The sequence below is a fragment of the Borostomias antarcticus genome (genome assembly GCF_949987555.1).
Source record: "Borostomias antarcticus genome assembly, chromosome: 21".
NCBI classification, from domain to species: Eukaryota; Metazoa; Chordata; class Actinopteri; order Stomiiformes; family Stomiidae; genus Borostomias; species Borostomias antarcticus.
Genome location: NC_140254.1, coordinates 20632444 through 20648126, shown reverse-complemented (window position 1 = coordinate 20648126; position 15683 = coordinate 20632444). Strand labels below are relative to the sequence as shown.

General features: G+C 44.7%; 1 protein-coding gene across 1 annotated transcript in view; it reads left to right on the top strand.

Annotated features, from left to right (window-relative positions):
* The window catches only part of vps50 (VPS50 subunit of EARP/GARPII complex), a 180435-nt gene that overhangs the window by 145650 nt on the left and 19102 nt on the right, over positions 1 to 15683 (top strand). Inside the window, exon 23 of the mRNA XM_084455729.1 lies at positions 12943 to 13091. Coding sequence (XP_084311855.1) covers positions 12943 to 13091 — 149 coding nt within the window. The remainder of the gene's footprint in view (positions 1 to 12942; positions 13092 to 15683) is intronic.

Below are 15683 nucleotides of genomic sequence, written 5' to 3'. Positions count from 1 at the left end.
ACGAAGTGGGAGGGGCATTGAGTTAAACTGACTTGGGTATTTTTGGCACGCCGCTGGAAGTGCTGTCCCATTTAATTCACGGCTCTGCACCCTCTGGCCCTTCCAGCTGACGTCAATTAAGTGCTCAGGCCTCAGGCCGCAAGTGCGAGGGGCCGCAAGGGTGGTTTGCGCACTCAGATTGGGATTCAGCTAATGTGTGTGAATGGGTGAATGAGAGGCCATTGTAAAGCACTTGGATGAAAGCGCTATATAAGTGAAGTCCAATGACCATTTACAGGAAGAACCTGCCTGCCCTGTGACAACACTAATCGTTTTGGGGGGCTTACCACCCCCCCTGAAAAAACCCCTAGGGGAAACCCTGAGGATATAACATCTCTAATAAGGCCATCCATGTAAACCTGGCATCCTCCACTGAACCTGTATTGTTACCTAGGAATTCAATAACCTTTTCTCTAAATTGTGCTACAAATACTTGGTCCTGTAGAAGTGTTGTATTAAAGGTGTTTTGTTAAATGTATATCTTAAATCTACTTTTATTATCATTGGGTTATGGTCAGATAGTGTTGCTGATAGTCGGAATGGGGTCTGTGCATTCTTTCAGACTAATGCCGGGCTCAGATTACAGGATTTGTTGGGAAATCAGGCAACTAATAAAATTCCGACTGAAGACGTACTGTAGCGAGTGGTGTCCCATTTCTTAGGTAAAGATTTCAACCCCTATCCCTTGTGGCTCCGTTCTGAAGGGCCACTACCCAGTCGAGGGCACTCCAAAACTAGGGGCTAGGGCTAAGGGGGGGTATTGGGATTGGGCCTTTGTCATAATCAGAAAGGGACTTCAACAGCCTCCTGACTTCTGTAACTTCAACACATCCCATTACTTATCAGCTTGAACATGTTGGAATCGGTCAGCGGATATTTCGCCTTAATTTATCAACCTTAGAAATAAAGAAGTTATTGAAGAAGTTATGTCCACTGGCTTTGTTAAAAACATACCCTCTGTACAAAAGAAGGCAAACTGTTTTTTTTTTCGGTTTTTACACCAAATTACTTACTATTGGCTTACAATATTACATCTTACTTTTGTTCAATTTAGTCACCTTTTTGTCAATTTACAGTGTTTTAGTCTATCATCTAATGAACAAGATTTTACTGACATAATTTTAGCTTCATCCCTCTGTTTCACTCTTCAAAGCGTCATACATCCATGGTGTTGTTCTAGATTTAGTAGTGAACTTCTTCATGGGGCCATTTCTATTGACAAAGATATTCATAAAAACATTCAAACCTCTCTGGTATCGGCAGAATTCACACTATTTCAATCAGTTATTCAAACATCCTCCAGCAAGACCTTGTAAGACCTTTTGCTATATATACAACTGTGGAATTTGGAGATCTCAGATGAACGCTGTCTAGGGCCTTTCTGAGCTGCAGAGGTGAATACATGACGCTCTTCTTTTTGTCCGTGTGAATGACAGCCCAGAAGAGAGTCTCGGTGAAGTGAGTTCATTAGGAATTGTCCTGCTATGAGGGGGACACGGAAGGTCACAGAGTTGGGAGGATGGAATGAGGTGTGTGTTACTGTGCTTTTGTTCGACTGAGGAAATGGAGTGGAGTTTTTTTTTCTTGTGGAGAATGACTTGGAGTAGCCGTTTCATTGGTGATAAAATGCTAACATGTAGGCCTAGTGTATATGTGTACAGACACACACACACACACATTGTGCACACTCTTACACTGACACTAAGAGACATTCTGTGCAAAAAATTTCAGTGGAAGTGGCATGTTGAGACTTTTTATATGTTGTCATCCATATTGATAGCCCACTGCAAGGTCAGGGGTTTCAATCCCGACAGAGGGGACACCTTGTGCTGCAGGAGTGGTGTCTCAGCTCTCCAGGACACACTCTCTGGGCTCTCCGAGTGGCTCACCACCACTCCTAGAATGACAGTTGAAGTGGCAATTGGCAGATTTAGATTTCTCTTTTCTAATCCCTTGACGCAATGGGCACAATGGCACCACTTTCAACGTTTGCAGTCCAAACCCATTTCATTTCTTCTTTCCTGGAGTGTTGAAGAGAAAGGCTCACAATGTTTCTGTAACCATGGTAGGTTCACCAGTTGCAGAACCCCTAGGTTATATTTCCTTTGTGTAGGCCTACAGGAAGAGGACGTGAGCCCCCCCCCTCCGAATTAAAAGTGCATCCGCTACTTTCAGAGAGGAACCAATGGCGATGTCCAGGGCTGTATCACCCAAGACAAATGACAGCCCTAATTCTGTTTGTCACCGGCCTAATGAGAAGCGCATTTGCAGTGTTAGGGGTGGATAAAGGAGCAAGTTGATGGATTTGCTTGATGGATGGTTGTAAATCTCCACAGGGAACACTGTGGAGGAGAAACAGTCAGTCATGTCGATCGAGACACTTTCACAGCCGGATCACAATTCTCCAGCGTGTTGAAATCACCCTCGTCAAATGGTTGATTACAGAATGATGGAGCCGTCTGTGATGAAGAGTCGTCAATTTTAGTTTGGTGTAGCTTCGATATTAAGTTGTATTTTCGCTGTGGATGATATTGGGCTGCACATTTAGCAGTCCATCGCTCTAAAAAAGCATTTTTCAACTAAATGAGCCTTGCACAAGTTCATACAAATGCTTTGTTGTTTTACCCTGAAGTGGCAGCTTCTCTTAATCCTCTTGATAACATTATTTTGTGATTGCAGTTGAAACTCCATGTTATTTTCTTTGTTTATTTCTTGATCAGTTACACTGTCACTAAGCCTCATGAGATCATCCTGATTTCGCGAGCTCACATTCTCTCGCAAATCTGTCTGGATACTCTCCATAGAAATCCGTTTGTGCAAGATCGTAAAAAAATCTAGCCAGCTTTATAAGACGAAATACAAACAGTTATGCTGTGCGGGTTTAGGTGTGATGGTAGCGAAGAGTGGTTGAAGTTGGCGCGTGATTGACGGTGATAGGCAGATGGTTCATCCAATCACCTGCCAAGTATTTTTGAAAGTGCCTGCCCTTTTCCAAACACTTTTCAACTGATAGTTCCCATCTGGCACGTTAGGTTACCAGTCACCCTTCAACTCTTAACATGTCCCCCTTTGCACCAAGACTCAAGTGTTGGTTCTCGTTCCGTCGGATGAGTGACAGAGCGATATTACTGAATGTGGGGACAGATTCACTTGCCAGGTGACGTGTGGACCACAGCGCCACGACCCCGGCCGTCGGACCACAGATGGGCCCAACATGTTCACCCAGAAATACCCCGGCCAACACCCCAAAGCTGGCTGTTCACAACAAAGCAGCCGGTCAGCGCTGCATAGCAGAGAGCTGAACCAACAATAACACAGCTATTTTAGCAGGGTGGGCCTGATTCAGCACTTCAGACAAGAGGACTCCCCTGGCAGGGCTCTCAAAAAGAGAAGAAAGGAGCCAAACGAGAGGTCTGTGTCGGAGGCTGTAGTGTTCGACAGCGTAAATACAGATGAGCGATAGATTCCACGGGAGCTCACTGAAGCCAAAGACAGCAGTGCGCCGGGGGGGGGGGGGGTTGGGTCCACATCGGCACACACGTTCAACGGTAAAGGCTTTGGCAAAAACGGTGGGGCAAATGGTTTTATCGTTCAACAAAACCACGTCACAGGCAGGCATGGGCTTCTGAGTGAAAGTGGCGCCTGTGGCAATACAGGCACACAAAAAATGAAGTGTCAGTGTGAAAGTCAACATCGTCTACATTCTGTAGATAACCCTGCAGACTGACAGTGGAACTAACTTAATCCCTGGAGAGCCGGAACCCTGTCCAGACTGGAATATACCGCAGCTGTGCTGCAGTCCCATTTTGCAATTGAAATCAGCTATACCGTACGATACAGAGCTGCGAAACCTTTCTCTGCTAAGGGCTTTGAGAGCAGGTAGAAGACATGGGTGTCCTGTATATGCAGTATATAGCCTATACAGTATGTACCACTAGCCGCACAGCTATTTGTTATAATACTGCAACACGACTGCTGCAAACAACAGCAGCCGTGTCTCTCCGTCGTTGAGAATCATGTCCTGACCTTTGTGTTTCTGATCTCTGTGGAAATGATGCAGCACAAAGCTTAGAGTAGCTGCTATTCTGGGACCTGCAGCCCGCCAGGGTCCTGATGCGGGGTCGAAAGATTGCGGCTGACCCCTCCCACCTCGGTCATAATCTCTTTGAACCACTCCCCTCCAGTAGTCTCCATCAGGACCAAGACCTCTCACCACAAAACCAGCTTCTTCCCGACGGCCACCACCCGTCATCAACAAGGCCGGTGCAAACTTCTGACTCTCCCTCTCTGACTCTCTCTCTCTCTGACTCTCCCCCTCTGACTCTCCCTCTTTGACTCTCTCCTCTGACTCTCCCTCTCTGACTCTCCCTCTCTGACTCTCCCTCTCTGACTCTCCCCCTCTGACTGTCCCTCTGACTCTCCCCCTCTGACTCTCCCTCTCTGACTCTCCCTCTCTGACTCTCTCCCCTCTGACTCTCTCCCTCTCTGACTCTTTCCCCTCTGACTCTCTCCCCTCTGACTCTGTCCCCTCTGACTCTCCCTCTCTGACTCTCTCCCCTCTGACTCTCTCCCTCTCTGACTCTCTCCCCCTCTGACTCTCTCCCCCTCTGACTCTCTCCCTCTCTGACTCTCTCCCTCTCTGACTCTCTCCCTCTCTGACTCTCTCCCTCTCTGACTCTCCCCCTCAGACTCTCCCCTCTGACTCTCTCTCTCTCTGACTCTCCCTCTCTGACTCTCTCCCCTCTGACTCTCTCCCCTCTGACTCTCTCCCCTCTGACTCTCCTCTCTGACTCTCTCCTCTCTGACTCTCTCCCCCTCTGACTCTCTCCCTCTCTGACTCTCTCCCCTCTGACTCTCTCCCCTCTCTGACTCTCTCCCCTCTGACTCTCTCCCTCTCTGACTCTCTCTCCTCTGACTCTCCCGCTCTGACTCTCTCCCCCTCTGACTCTCTCCCCCTCTGACTCTCTCTCTCTGACTCTCCTCTCTGACTCTCCCCCTCTGACTCTCCCCCCTCTGACTCTCTCCCTCTCTGACTCTCCCTCTCTGACTCTCTCCCTCTGACTCTCTCCCTCTCTGACTCTCTCCCTCTCTGACTCTCCCCCTCAGACTCTCCCCTCTGACTGTCCCTCTGACTCTCCCCCTCTGACTCTCTCCCCCTCTGACTCTCTCCCCCTCTGACTCTCTCTCTCTGACTCTCCTCTCTGACTCTCTCCCCCTCTGACTCTCTCCCCCTCTGACTCTCTCTCCTCTGACTCTCTCCCTCTCTGACTCTCTCCCCTCTGACTCTCCCTCTCTGACTCTCCCCCTCTGACTCTCCCCCTCTGACTCTCCCTCTCTGACTCTCTCCCCTCAGACTCTCTCCCCTCTGACTCTCCCCTCTGACTCTCTCTCCTCTGACTCTCTCTCCCTCTGACTCTCCCCTCTGACTCTCCCTCTCTGACTCTCTCCCTCTGACTCTCCCCTCTGACTCTCTCCCTCTGACTCTCTCCCTCTGACTCTCTCCCTCTCTGACTCTCCCTCTCTGACTCTCTCCCTCTGACTCTCCCTCTCTGACTCTCCCCTCTCTGACTCTCTCCCTCTCTGACTCTCTCCCTCTCTGACTCTCCCCCTCTGACTCTCCCTCTCTGACTCTCTCTCTTCTGACTCTCTCTCCTCTGACTCTCTCTCCTCTGACTCTCTCTCCTCTGACTCTCTCTCCTCTGACTCTCTCTCCCCTCTGACTCTCTCCCCTCTGACTCTCTCCCTCTCTGACTCTCCCCTCTGACTCTCCCCTCTGACTGTCCCTCTGACTCTCCCCCTCTGACTCTCCCTCTCTGACTCTCCCTCTCTGACTCTCTCCCCTCTGACTTTCCCTCTCTGACTCTCTCCCCCTCTGACTCTCTCCCCTCTGACTCTCTCCCCTCAGACTCTCTCCCCTCTGACTCTCCCCCCTCTGACTCTCTCCCCTCTGACTCTCTCCCCTCTGACTCTCCTCTCTGACTCTCTCTCTCTGACTCTCCCTCTGACTCTCCCCCTCTGACTCTCCCCCTCTGACTCTCTCCCCTCTGACTCTCTCCCCTCTGACTCTCCTCTCTGACTCTCTCTCTCTGACTCTCCCTCTGACTCTCTCCTCTCTGACTCTCTCCCCTCTGACTCTCCTCTCTGACTCTCTCTCTCTGACTCTCCCTCTGACTATCCCACGAAAAAAACGGCAGTGAAAAACAATCAGAGTCTGGTAATGATGAGTTTGTAACCCCGATAGTGTATTCAGCCTGTTATTTTGACTATTTGGTTCTTGAAGTGGTGTTTTTACAGTGAACCTTTAACATTGAAGTCAACGGGCACTTCCGCATCCGCACCCCCAATTACGTCAGACTGACCTGAGGTGAATAAGGCGAATAGAGGAGGAAGAGAAGCGAGGCCAAAAGAAGATAGGATAATGGACTCAACTGTCTATTTACTGAGCCGAAGTTTCAGTCATGCACAGGTCCGACCGGGCCCATTATTAGGCTGCTTGTATTGTCATGGAAAAGTGCTTAAACCTGCATCAGCCCTGTCTAAAAAGTGCTTAAACCTGCATCAGCCCTGTCTAAAAAGTGCTTAAACCTGCATCAGCCCTGTCTAAAAAGTGCTTACTGCAGCACGGGGTTGGGGCTGCTGAGAAGCAGTTTCTATATTGTACAAGGTCTTGTCTCTGTTGTATGTGTAGGCATGTAGAGGATAACACTGTGTGTGTGTGTGTGTGTGTGTGTGTGTGTGTGTGTGTGTGTGTGTGTGTGTGTGTGTGTGTGTGTGTGTGTGTGTGTGTGTGTGTGTGTGCGCGCGCTGTGCTTACATGCATCTCTTGAGGTATATATGACAAATGCAGTGATGTTGTGAAGTTGACGCTGCTAATCTGAAATGTTGTCCTCTCAGAGGCGTCCCCACATGATGAATTTCAGTCTCTTAACTTATCTAGGCTTATCTTTCTGAAAGGGAAAGTCGTGTTATCTTGTGTACCAAGGTAATTGAAGCAATGCATTCATTCACAACAATAGATATTCTTTTTTTGTTCATGGCTGTAAGCCAGCGCCCCTAGGATAGCGTTTGTCCGGTTATCACTCCATCCCTCCGTTACTCCGGACAATGTTGGCCTGCATTTCTCTGTTGGCACCACAAGAGGCAGTAGTTCCACCACACCAAAATCAAGAAGGACACCAAAATCAACCCGCCGATTTCCACTGCACATGTTCATCCTTTCACTCCAACCTTTACCCCTTGCCTTAAAGATCAGTTCCTGTCCCAACCCCAACCCATATTCTAACCCCAACCCTTATTCTAACCCCAACCCACACTAGGGACTGGAAGAAGGACACCAAAACCAACCCGCCGATCTCTGCTGTATAAGTAGAGTAGTGGTGAGAGCATAGGACTCCCACCCGGGAGACCTGGGTTCAAGACCCAGAGAGGATGATTTTGTGTTATCATCAGTGTAACTGCTTTAGCCACTGACTGCTACCATTAATGTTATGGAAGCTGCTGCTAGTTGTTGTGAGCCCATGAGCTAACTGGCTATCCTGCTCTTATTGTGCTGGATTAGCATTGGAACTGATGTGTCCAGGTGACAAGACCCATCTTTATTTATCAGACATTATTTCATGTCATTTCAATTCACAGCTATTTCAGTGGCATGACTAGCTTCCGTCCTACCAGTCCTGAACAGAAACAAGCCAGCCACGCACATAAGCCAGGCTGGAACTGGCCTAGTTATTTCCATCTTTTTTGCTGTTTTGTGTGCCTTAACTCAGATGAAAGGGAGCTTGCTTTTTGTTTTAATGCTTTTAATTTGTCCTGCCTTTTGTTTTAAATGTCTTTAATGTCTTGCTTTTTGTTTTAATGCTTTTAATGTCTCATGTAAAGCACCTTGAATTGCCCTGTGGCTGAAATGTGCTATATAAATAAACTTGCCTTGCCTTGCCTTCATGGAAACCCTCACGGAATCAGATTTTCCTCCCAATGCTAGGCACTAGAGGGTTATCGCATTCTTTTTTTTATATAAACCACATTACAGAAATATTATTTGTCCTTTCGCGAGTGTAAAATGAAATGATAGATGCGTTGAAGTTTCATATGATTTTCTTCAGTCACTGCTGTCACACAAATGGTATTTTGTTTGGATTCATGGTATTGTAGTCCTATTTTGGGTAACCATGAAATATCTTGTTGGGTTGGCTTTGATTTAGAGCTGTTGAAGCATAGTTGCATCTTTTTTGCTGGTTTTTGTCCTGTTTTCTCCCAGTTTGGTCATCAATTACACCCAACATATTGTCCAATTTCCCCATTCTTACTGCTGAAGACTCACAAGTGAGAGACAACCACTTGACTCTCTCGGATTGTGCCAGTGAATCCGACACCAGACAGGGCCGCTGTAGACCGACAAATTCTCAAGTCGAGATGCACTAACCACCATCGGGGAGCCCCCCTGGCATCTGGCTATACTTGGATCTGGCGAGACCTGGGTGAGAACCCCGGTCCCTCGTGATCAGCTGCACCGCCACCCACACGTGTTAGACCACTACGCCACCATGGACCCTATTGCAGGTTGAGGAAGTTGTATGATCATACTGAGTGATATGATGTGATGATATGAGGGGTGGCACGTAGCTGTCCCTGCTTAAATCCCAGCTCCCAAGCAGAGACCAATAGCCAACAAGAAGGGAATGTACTTGGCTATAGCTAATTTTTACTGTATATACTGCCTCACACAAAAGAGACCGTTCTGGATATGACCCAGTCAAGTCATGGAAACCACAACTCTGGATTGACAGTCCAAATATCTGCAGCCAGCTCCCCGATGAAATTAGGCGACGGAATGATTAGATGACAGATATAAGGTGGCATATATGGAAAAGTTTGTTTTTTTCTGTTTCATTGGCAGGTAGGCAGTAATGGAATGAAGAGGCATGTGGTGAAATGTCTAAGATGAAAAATTGCTCCCTGAAAATGGCGTCAGTGTCACTGTGGAAAATGAGCTGAAGCAGTTAAATCTTTCCTGTATGGCTCGTTCTTGTACTTTGCAGTGCAGGCTATTAAAATTCCTGTTGTTGTCATCTGACTTGATAGTCATCCCTGAATGAATGATACTGTGGTTTAATCAAGCTTTAATGCAGAATTTGGACTGCAATGAATATGAAGGAAAATCAACACGTGTAAGCAAACAGAAAGGCCTAAGGCTATTTAGTATTGTTATTGTAGAAACAGTAACTTCAGTCAAGGTCACACAGGGACACCATTTTGTGTTTGTAAGACTAAAATCATATGAAACTTGAGGATTCTTGTTTATGGGAGTTTCTTCATGTCACAATGGGTGGCATTTCTCACAGGCACTGATTATATTACCGTCTCCTAACTGCTTGCGACGCGAGCAACAGAACGCGACATCGCATGCTTGCTGTCCTAACTGAAACCGGTAAATTTCCTGTTCTGTTACGTCATTTGTCTATATTCCCAACTGAAGACAGTTAAGGAACGAACGCCTGTAAAACGTCGCGCCGCTTCACGCTGCGTCGCTCGTGTCCAGTTAGGACATAACAATAGAAAACAATGCAATGGAACGCATTTTGTCGCTGACGCTCGCGTCGCGTGTAGTTAGGACACGGTGTAACTGTGTGAGGTGTTCCGTCTCTGTGAGGAGGGCAGCCATATTGTACCTGTGTTCCACTATAAAGTGTAATTCTGGCAACTGTGAGCCATTCCAGCAAACATGAGCCCTACTGAGGGCTGTGAACCCCCGGGACTACAATAATGTTTGAATCATAATTGCTGGAGGATTAGGAATGTGTGGAGCTTTAATCTCTCGTTCATGACAAATCTAATCCCATTATCATCAGACGTTTGTGTGTGCACAAATATTTGGTCCCAATATCCAGTTCATTGACTTGCATTACAATACGATAAGATGTTTTCTCTACAAATGTCTGTGATTTTTTTTGGGGGGACTGCATTTTGGGTATTGTGTTATGCTTGTTGGGCCCTAAGGTTATCTTTAATAGAAGAGCCCCAAAGGGATGTCTTCAAATAATATGTTAATGCCATGACTTCAAACCATTCATGCCTTTTTGAGCATGTAAAAATAGTCTTATATTTCACCAGTAACTATTCTGCTGTACCCGAGCAATATTAAAGTGAATTATAAATGAATCCTTCGTCTTGCAAAGCCAAATGACTTTTTTTTTTCCCCATTGTCCCCCATATGAATCCAAAACTTCCTCCGTCAGGGAAAAGCATTATCTGTATCTTTTTGCCTCAGAACTCAGTTTAGAAAATTCAAGACTTATGAACCGTTTTCTCGGCTTTTATGAGTCTGTCTGGTCAGGGGTCTCATTGAGTGTTAAACCCACAGGAGGGACACTACTGCATGCAGAGTTATGAGCAGCAAAGTGGAAAGAAACAGTCCTTTGGGGAGTGGATTCTTGCCCCTCAGCATGAAGCCTTGTTAATACCTGCTGTATGGAGCATAGTCGATGAATGGTCTCACTGATTTCAGGCTGATAAAAAAAAAAGGAACACAAGCCTTATCTCATGCATGAGACCGAACTTGATCAAGCGATTAAAGTAAGCATCTTTTGATCTTGGATCATTCAAAAGGGGGAAACTCATTGGGGGTTGTATTTTACAGTCACCTAATGGCATCCATCAAGCTAATGCAGTGAGTTGGTTTGAGAATCAAATGCTGAAAATGGTCAGTTGGGAAAATATCAATTTGTTTGGTTGTGCACTTTTAAAGAGAGATGTTGCTGATGGTTTGAGTTTGTTCATCTGGCTCTAAATGAATTACTTCTGAGCATCTTTTATTATCAGTCACGTTTCGACTTACACCAAAGAGGGGGCTAATGGCTTCTCTGGATGAGCTCCAGAGGAGCAGAATATCAATCATGTTTCTGCTCTGGAAAAGGAGTTTAAAGCAGCAATACTGCCCATGGATTATCATGTGGCCTTTGTGTTTGTACTGCATGCTGTAAACGAAAGCCCGCCACGGATAAACGCTCTGCTTTTTGGTGATTTTAACCCACTAAAGAGATATCTTACCCAAATGAAACTGTGATGCAATAGATACCTTGAGTGTTGGAAATGTGTTTGGAGGGTTAGTAGCAAGATTCAGACTCAAAGGCCAGCATGCGTGTCACACAGCTGTTACATGTAAACAAATTAATAATCAGTCGGTTTCACTTCGAGCAGATTCTTTTTTTCTTCGTGTGCATGAAAGCAACTGAAGATGTTTCAAGAACTAATGTGCTGTACAAAGTAGGACTATTCCAACTGTCGATTGATAAGACAAGTCATTTGCGATTTGCAAAAGAGCGCAGGATAAGGTGAAAAATGATCCTGTATTGATGCCGTGTTTTCCTGTTACGTCTTTGTCGGGGACGCATCAGGACACATTAGCATTTAGACTACTAAAGATATGTGGTCAAATGCATCCCAGACCACTATGTGTTTTGGTGGTCGTTTGCACTTGTATTTAGCACTGTCCACTTTTTAAAACCAAGTCTTAACAGGGTCATATTGTCGGTTCTAATGTATATCAAACATTCTATGCATTAGGTATTTTGACACTTCTTTATTCCTCCCGTAAGTAATGCTATCTGTCCTAGTTCCTGGTAGCGTTGTAAGGCATCCCTTGGTACCGTAGCACTGGACAGGAGTGTATCCTGCCATGCAGAACTAACGTTTACCGGCACAGCGCCCTTTGAGAACTGAAGATCTAAACTTTATGGGCACCAATGCACATCCTAGGATCCTGAGAAATACACCTGCCGAATGTCAATACATCGTCAGGTTCCCCAGATAATCATGCCTAGAGACAGACAGTGAGGCGCCATCCACTTGTGGAATGATGAGAGAGATGCTGGAGTTTGATTTTGTGTTGAGCTGAAAATTCCTCAAGCTCAGTAATCATCTAAAGGTCTGAGGCTAAGAAGTCCAGTGTGGGAGAGAATGATGAGATGATTAGTTTTCGCATGCATACAAATTACTGTTTGTGATCTTTCAAGTTACCCTTGCAAATTCCCTCTGCCTTCAGTCTTCATTCAATCTATTTGAATTGCAGATGCAATTCATTAGTGTGAAATCATCTTGCAAAGGAGTGTGACCCCCTGTTCTTCTCTGAACAATAGTGGAGCTGTGTGCCTCTCCGTTTCTCAACTCGGGGGAAGTGGTGTACAGAATGTGTGGTGTGTCTCTACTGTCTGTCTCTGCTGGAGTGGACACTAACCTCCCCATGTTCTGTCCCTTCTCTGTCTGGAAAGTTCCACCGTAGACAGCGGTGGAGACGGGCCCCATTCCAATTCTCTATAAATGAAGCCTTACTTCCTTGCCTCCTTGAGGTACTCTCTGGTCTTACTGTACATGATTGAAGATAATGATGTGCTTACATCTAGGGCTGGGTTTAAAAAATCGATTCATCGATTCTGAATCAAATGATTCAGAATCGATTCATGAATCCCAAAATCGATCTTTTATTTAATGAATGAATGAATAAATGATGGAATGAATAGTTAATTCATTCATTCAATGATTCATTCATTCATTCATTCTTAAAATCAGTTTCGATACCCAGCCCTAGTATTGATGTGTTGCATAACTTGGCAGTCATGTAATTAAGGTTACAGCAACAACAACAAAAACAGGTTTTAGTAACACTAACCGAATCGATTCTTGAAATTTGAGTCAATATCCAGTCCTACTTACATCAATTCATGACTGAGCAATGATTTCTCCAAAGGGAAGAAGGAATGGTACATTTTTTGAGAATCTGAGACCGATGAAACGTAAGCTAACTGGTCCGCTCTGCATAGCTGCATATCCCCGCGTGTCTGTATCTTTATAGTGGACTACAGACCGACACTCTCCATACTGTATCTCTGTCTCCTCTGCTCCTAACAGGAGGCGGTAGCGGAGAGTGGGGGAGCTCATGGTTCAGCGGAGGAGAGGAAGGAGAAGGTGCCCAGCCCCCACCTCAGCCAGATGGTGGTCCTGACAGCCAGCGGGACCCTTTATGGCCTGGCACAACGCGTTGTCGCCACGGAGTCACTGTAAGACACACACACACACACACACACACACACACACACACACACACACACACACACACAAAACAGTTTACTACAGCACAGTAGGCCGATGTATTTTAGGTCTTGTACTTTTCTAAAATACAACATTGTCTTCATTGTTCTTGGCCGGGGCTGCGCCCTTAATGCAAATTATAAAGTTAAATGATAATCGCCTGGCCTTCAGTTCAGTTTCAGTTCAGTTTACTTTATCGGTACCCATAGGTAGATTTGGTCATCCATCTTGACACAAAACAACACAGACAGTAGACAAACATAATACAATTACTCAAAATTCCAATCATCACTAAAACCACAACAACAACAAAAAATAATAATCATATCTGTGCAATGTTGCTACGACTTGTTCATCTGAGTGATGGCTGCTCGAACAACAGTGTTTTCATGCTGCTTTGTTCTCCATTTTGGGACTATAAACCAGTGGAAATTGGACAGTTTCCTCAAACAAGACATACACTGGTGCAGCTTTTTGCACATGGCTTCACAAATTGCTTCCAAGCTCAGTTTTGAGTCAATTATGATGATACAGACTACCGCTGGTATGGAGAGTTATTTAATCTCACGCAGGTGCAGAATGTACTTAAGGGTTGCGTTGGCTGTAGTCAGAGCGGTGTGTTCTTTTGTTCTTGTCGCCGCTAGTTCTGTGATAACTGATTGGTGTGTCTTAAGACTTCTGACCTCACCAGTTTTTCAAAGGTTTTCATTACAATTGATGCGAGAGCAACCGATCTCAGATCATTGGGTTTTGGGGCTACTGGATTTGGGAACAGGGACTACCACAGCATCCTTCCAGTCCTTAGGTACATGGTGTGCCTGTAAAGACTTATTAAAGATGGTGGAATACAGGACTCACTTCTTTTTCATAGGATTTAAGTAGCCGACCACAGATGTTACTGTACATTGGCCCTCATTTACTAAGCGATCGTAGGACAGAAAACTGGGCGTACGGTCAGTTTGAGAATTGTCATCAGACTGATTCTGACTGGCATCTAAGAGCAGCCACAGGCCTATTCATCACTTCAAAGTATGTAGCCTACTCTATGGCAAAATATTATATTCTGTGTCATATATCCACAATATAAATGGGTATTTTCCAATTGTTTGCAAGTAACCGGATAAACAGTTGTTTGGTGTACTACTACTACTCCAGTACCCCAAACAGGTGTTTGGTGTACTGGGGTAATTTTGCTTTCATTTTGACTCTACTTAGACTGTATGCAGCCTTAAAAGTCCATACTGGTCTAAATAGGATTTGATCTCCTAAAAATAATCACCCAACTTATATCACATTACCGCAATCCATTTTCCAAAGTAAAGCTCACGTTAAAAGATATTTTTCGCGTTTTCCCTACATTTCAAAAGTTGAACATGATGGCTTCAAAACCTATTTTTAAATTGTTCCCTCGTTGCACTGACAAACTCGCCCTGGTTAGTTTCAAATAATTTCCAGTAGTTAGTATTTTCCTTTTAACCCTCTTTGCGCAGCCTATAGACGACGACTATAGACGATCTGTCTTCTTCCTGTTTATATGGTAGTAAATAAATAATAAGAAAATAAGAATAAGAAAATAATATAAAATAAAAACTACTGAAAATTATTTGAAACTAACTGGGACAAGTTTGTCAGCGCAACAAGGGAACAATTTTAAAATACAGTATGTTTTAAAGCTATCACGTTCAACTTTTGAAATGTAAGTAAGACGCGAAAATGGTAATATATTTTATTTGCGGTAATGTGATATACGTTGTTGACTAGTTTAAGGAGATCAAATCATATTTAGACCAGTATGGTCCTTTAAAATGAAAGCAAAATTAATGTTACACAAATCAATCAATGTACTGGTGACATAATTACTAGCAATCAAAATGAACAAATGAACAGCAACGGGCAGGCTTCAGTCACGTACTGTATTTAAATAAGAGCTTTGACAGTCATCATATCGGTAATGCCATGGTCTAGAAGACCTATGCGCATCCTATCATTCAGCTGAGGTGAGAGGAGTGGGCGAGCGAGGTAGGCTATTAACCTGACGCAGACCAGTTAATATAGGCCTGGTTGAAATAGTATTTTACATTCACACAGGTGTTACCTCAAATTTGAAATGTTGTTCCTTTGTAATTTATTGTCACAATAATACATATTTCTGTATGGAAGGTAAAATAATGTTGTATTGTTATTATTATTATAATTATTATTATTACTACATGCACTATTATAAATCCTCAAATTGACAGCAATGTGCAATAGTTTTTGGATAGGCTACACAATTAAACAAGGAAGCTGCCCAGCTCACATGCTGTCTGATTGTGTGAATCATCCTTTAAAATCAAATGGTTTTCTGGAATCTTTCCATGGAGAGTGAGGAGTTGTTATTGGACGAGAGTCAGATAAACTATATAATAGATAACAAATATTTTGTATCTCCATGCCTACTACAGGGGCGAGGCCAGAACATGTACTGTAGGGACGTGATATTTAAATGACGATTGTTTTCATCCGCCGCATTTATCAATGCCCCATCGTTTGTACGATGGGATTGGCGGCATATGAATGTT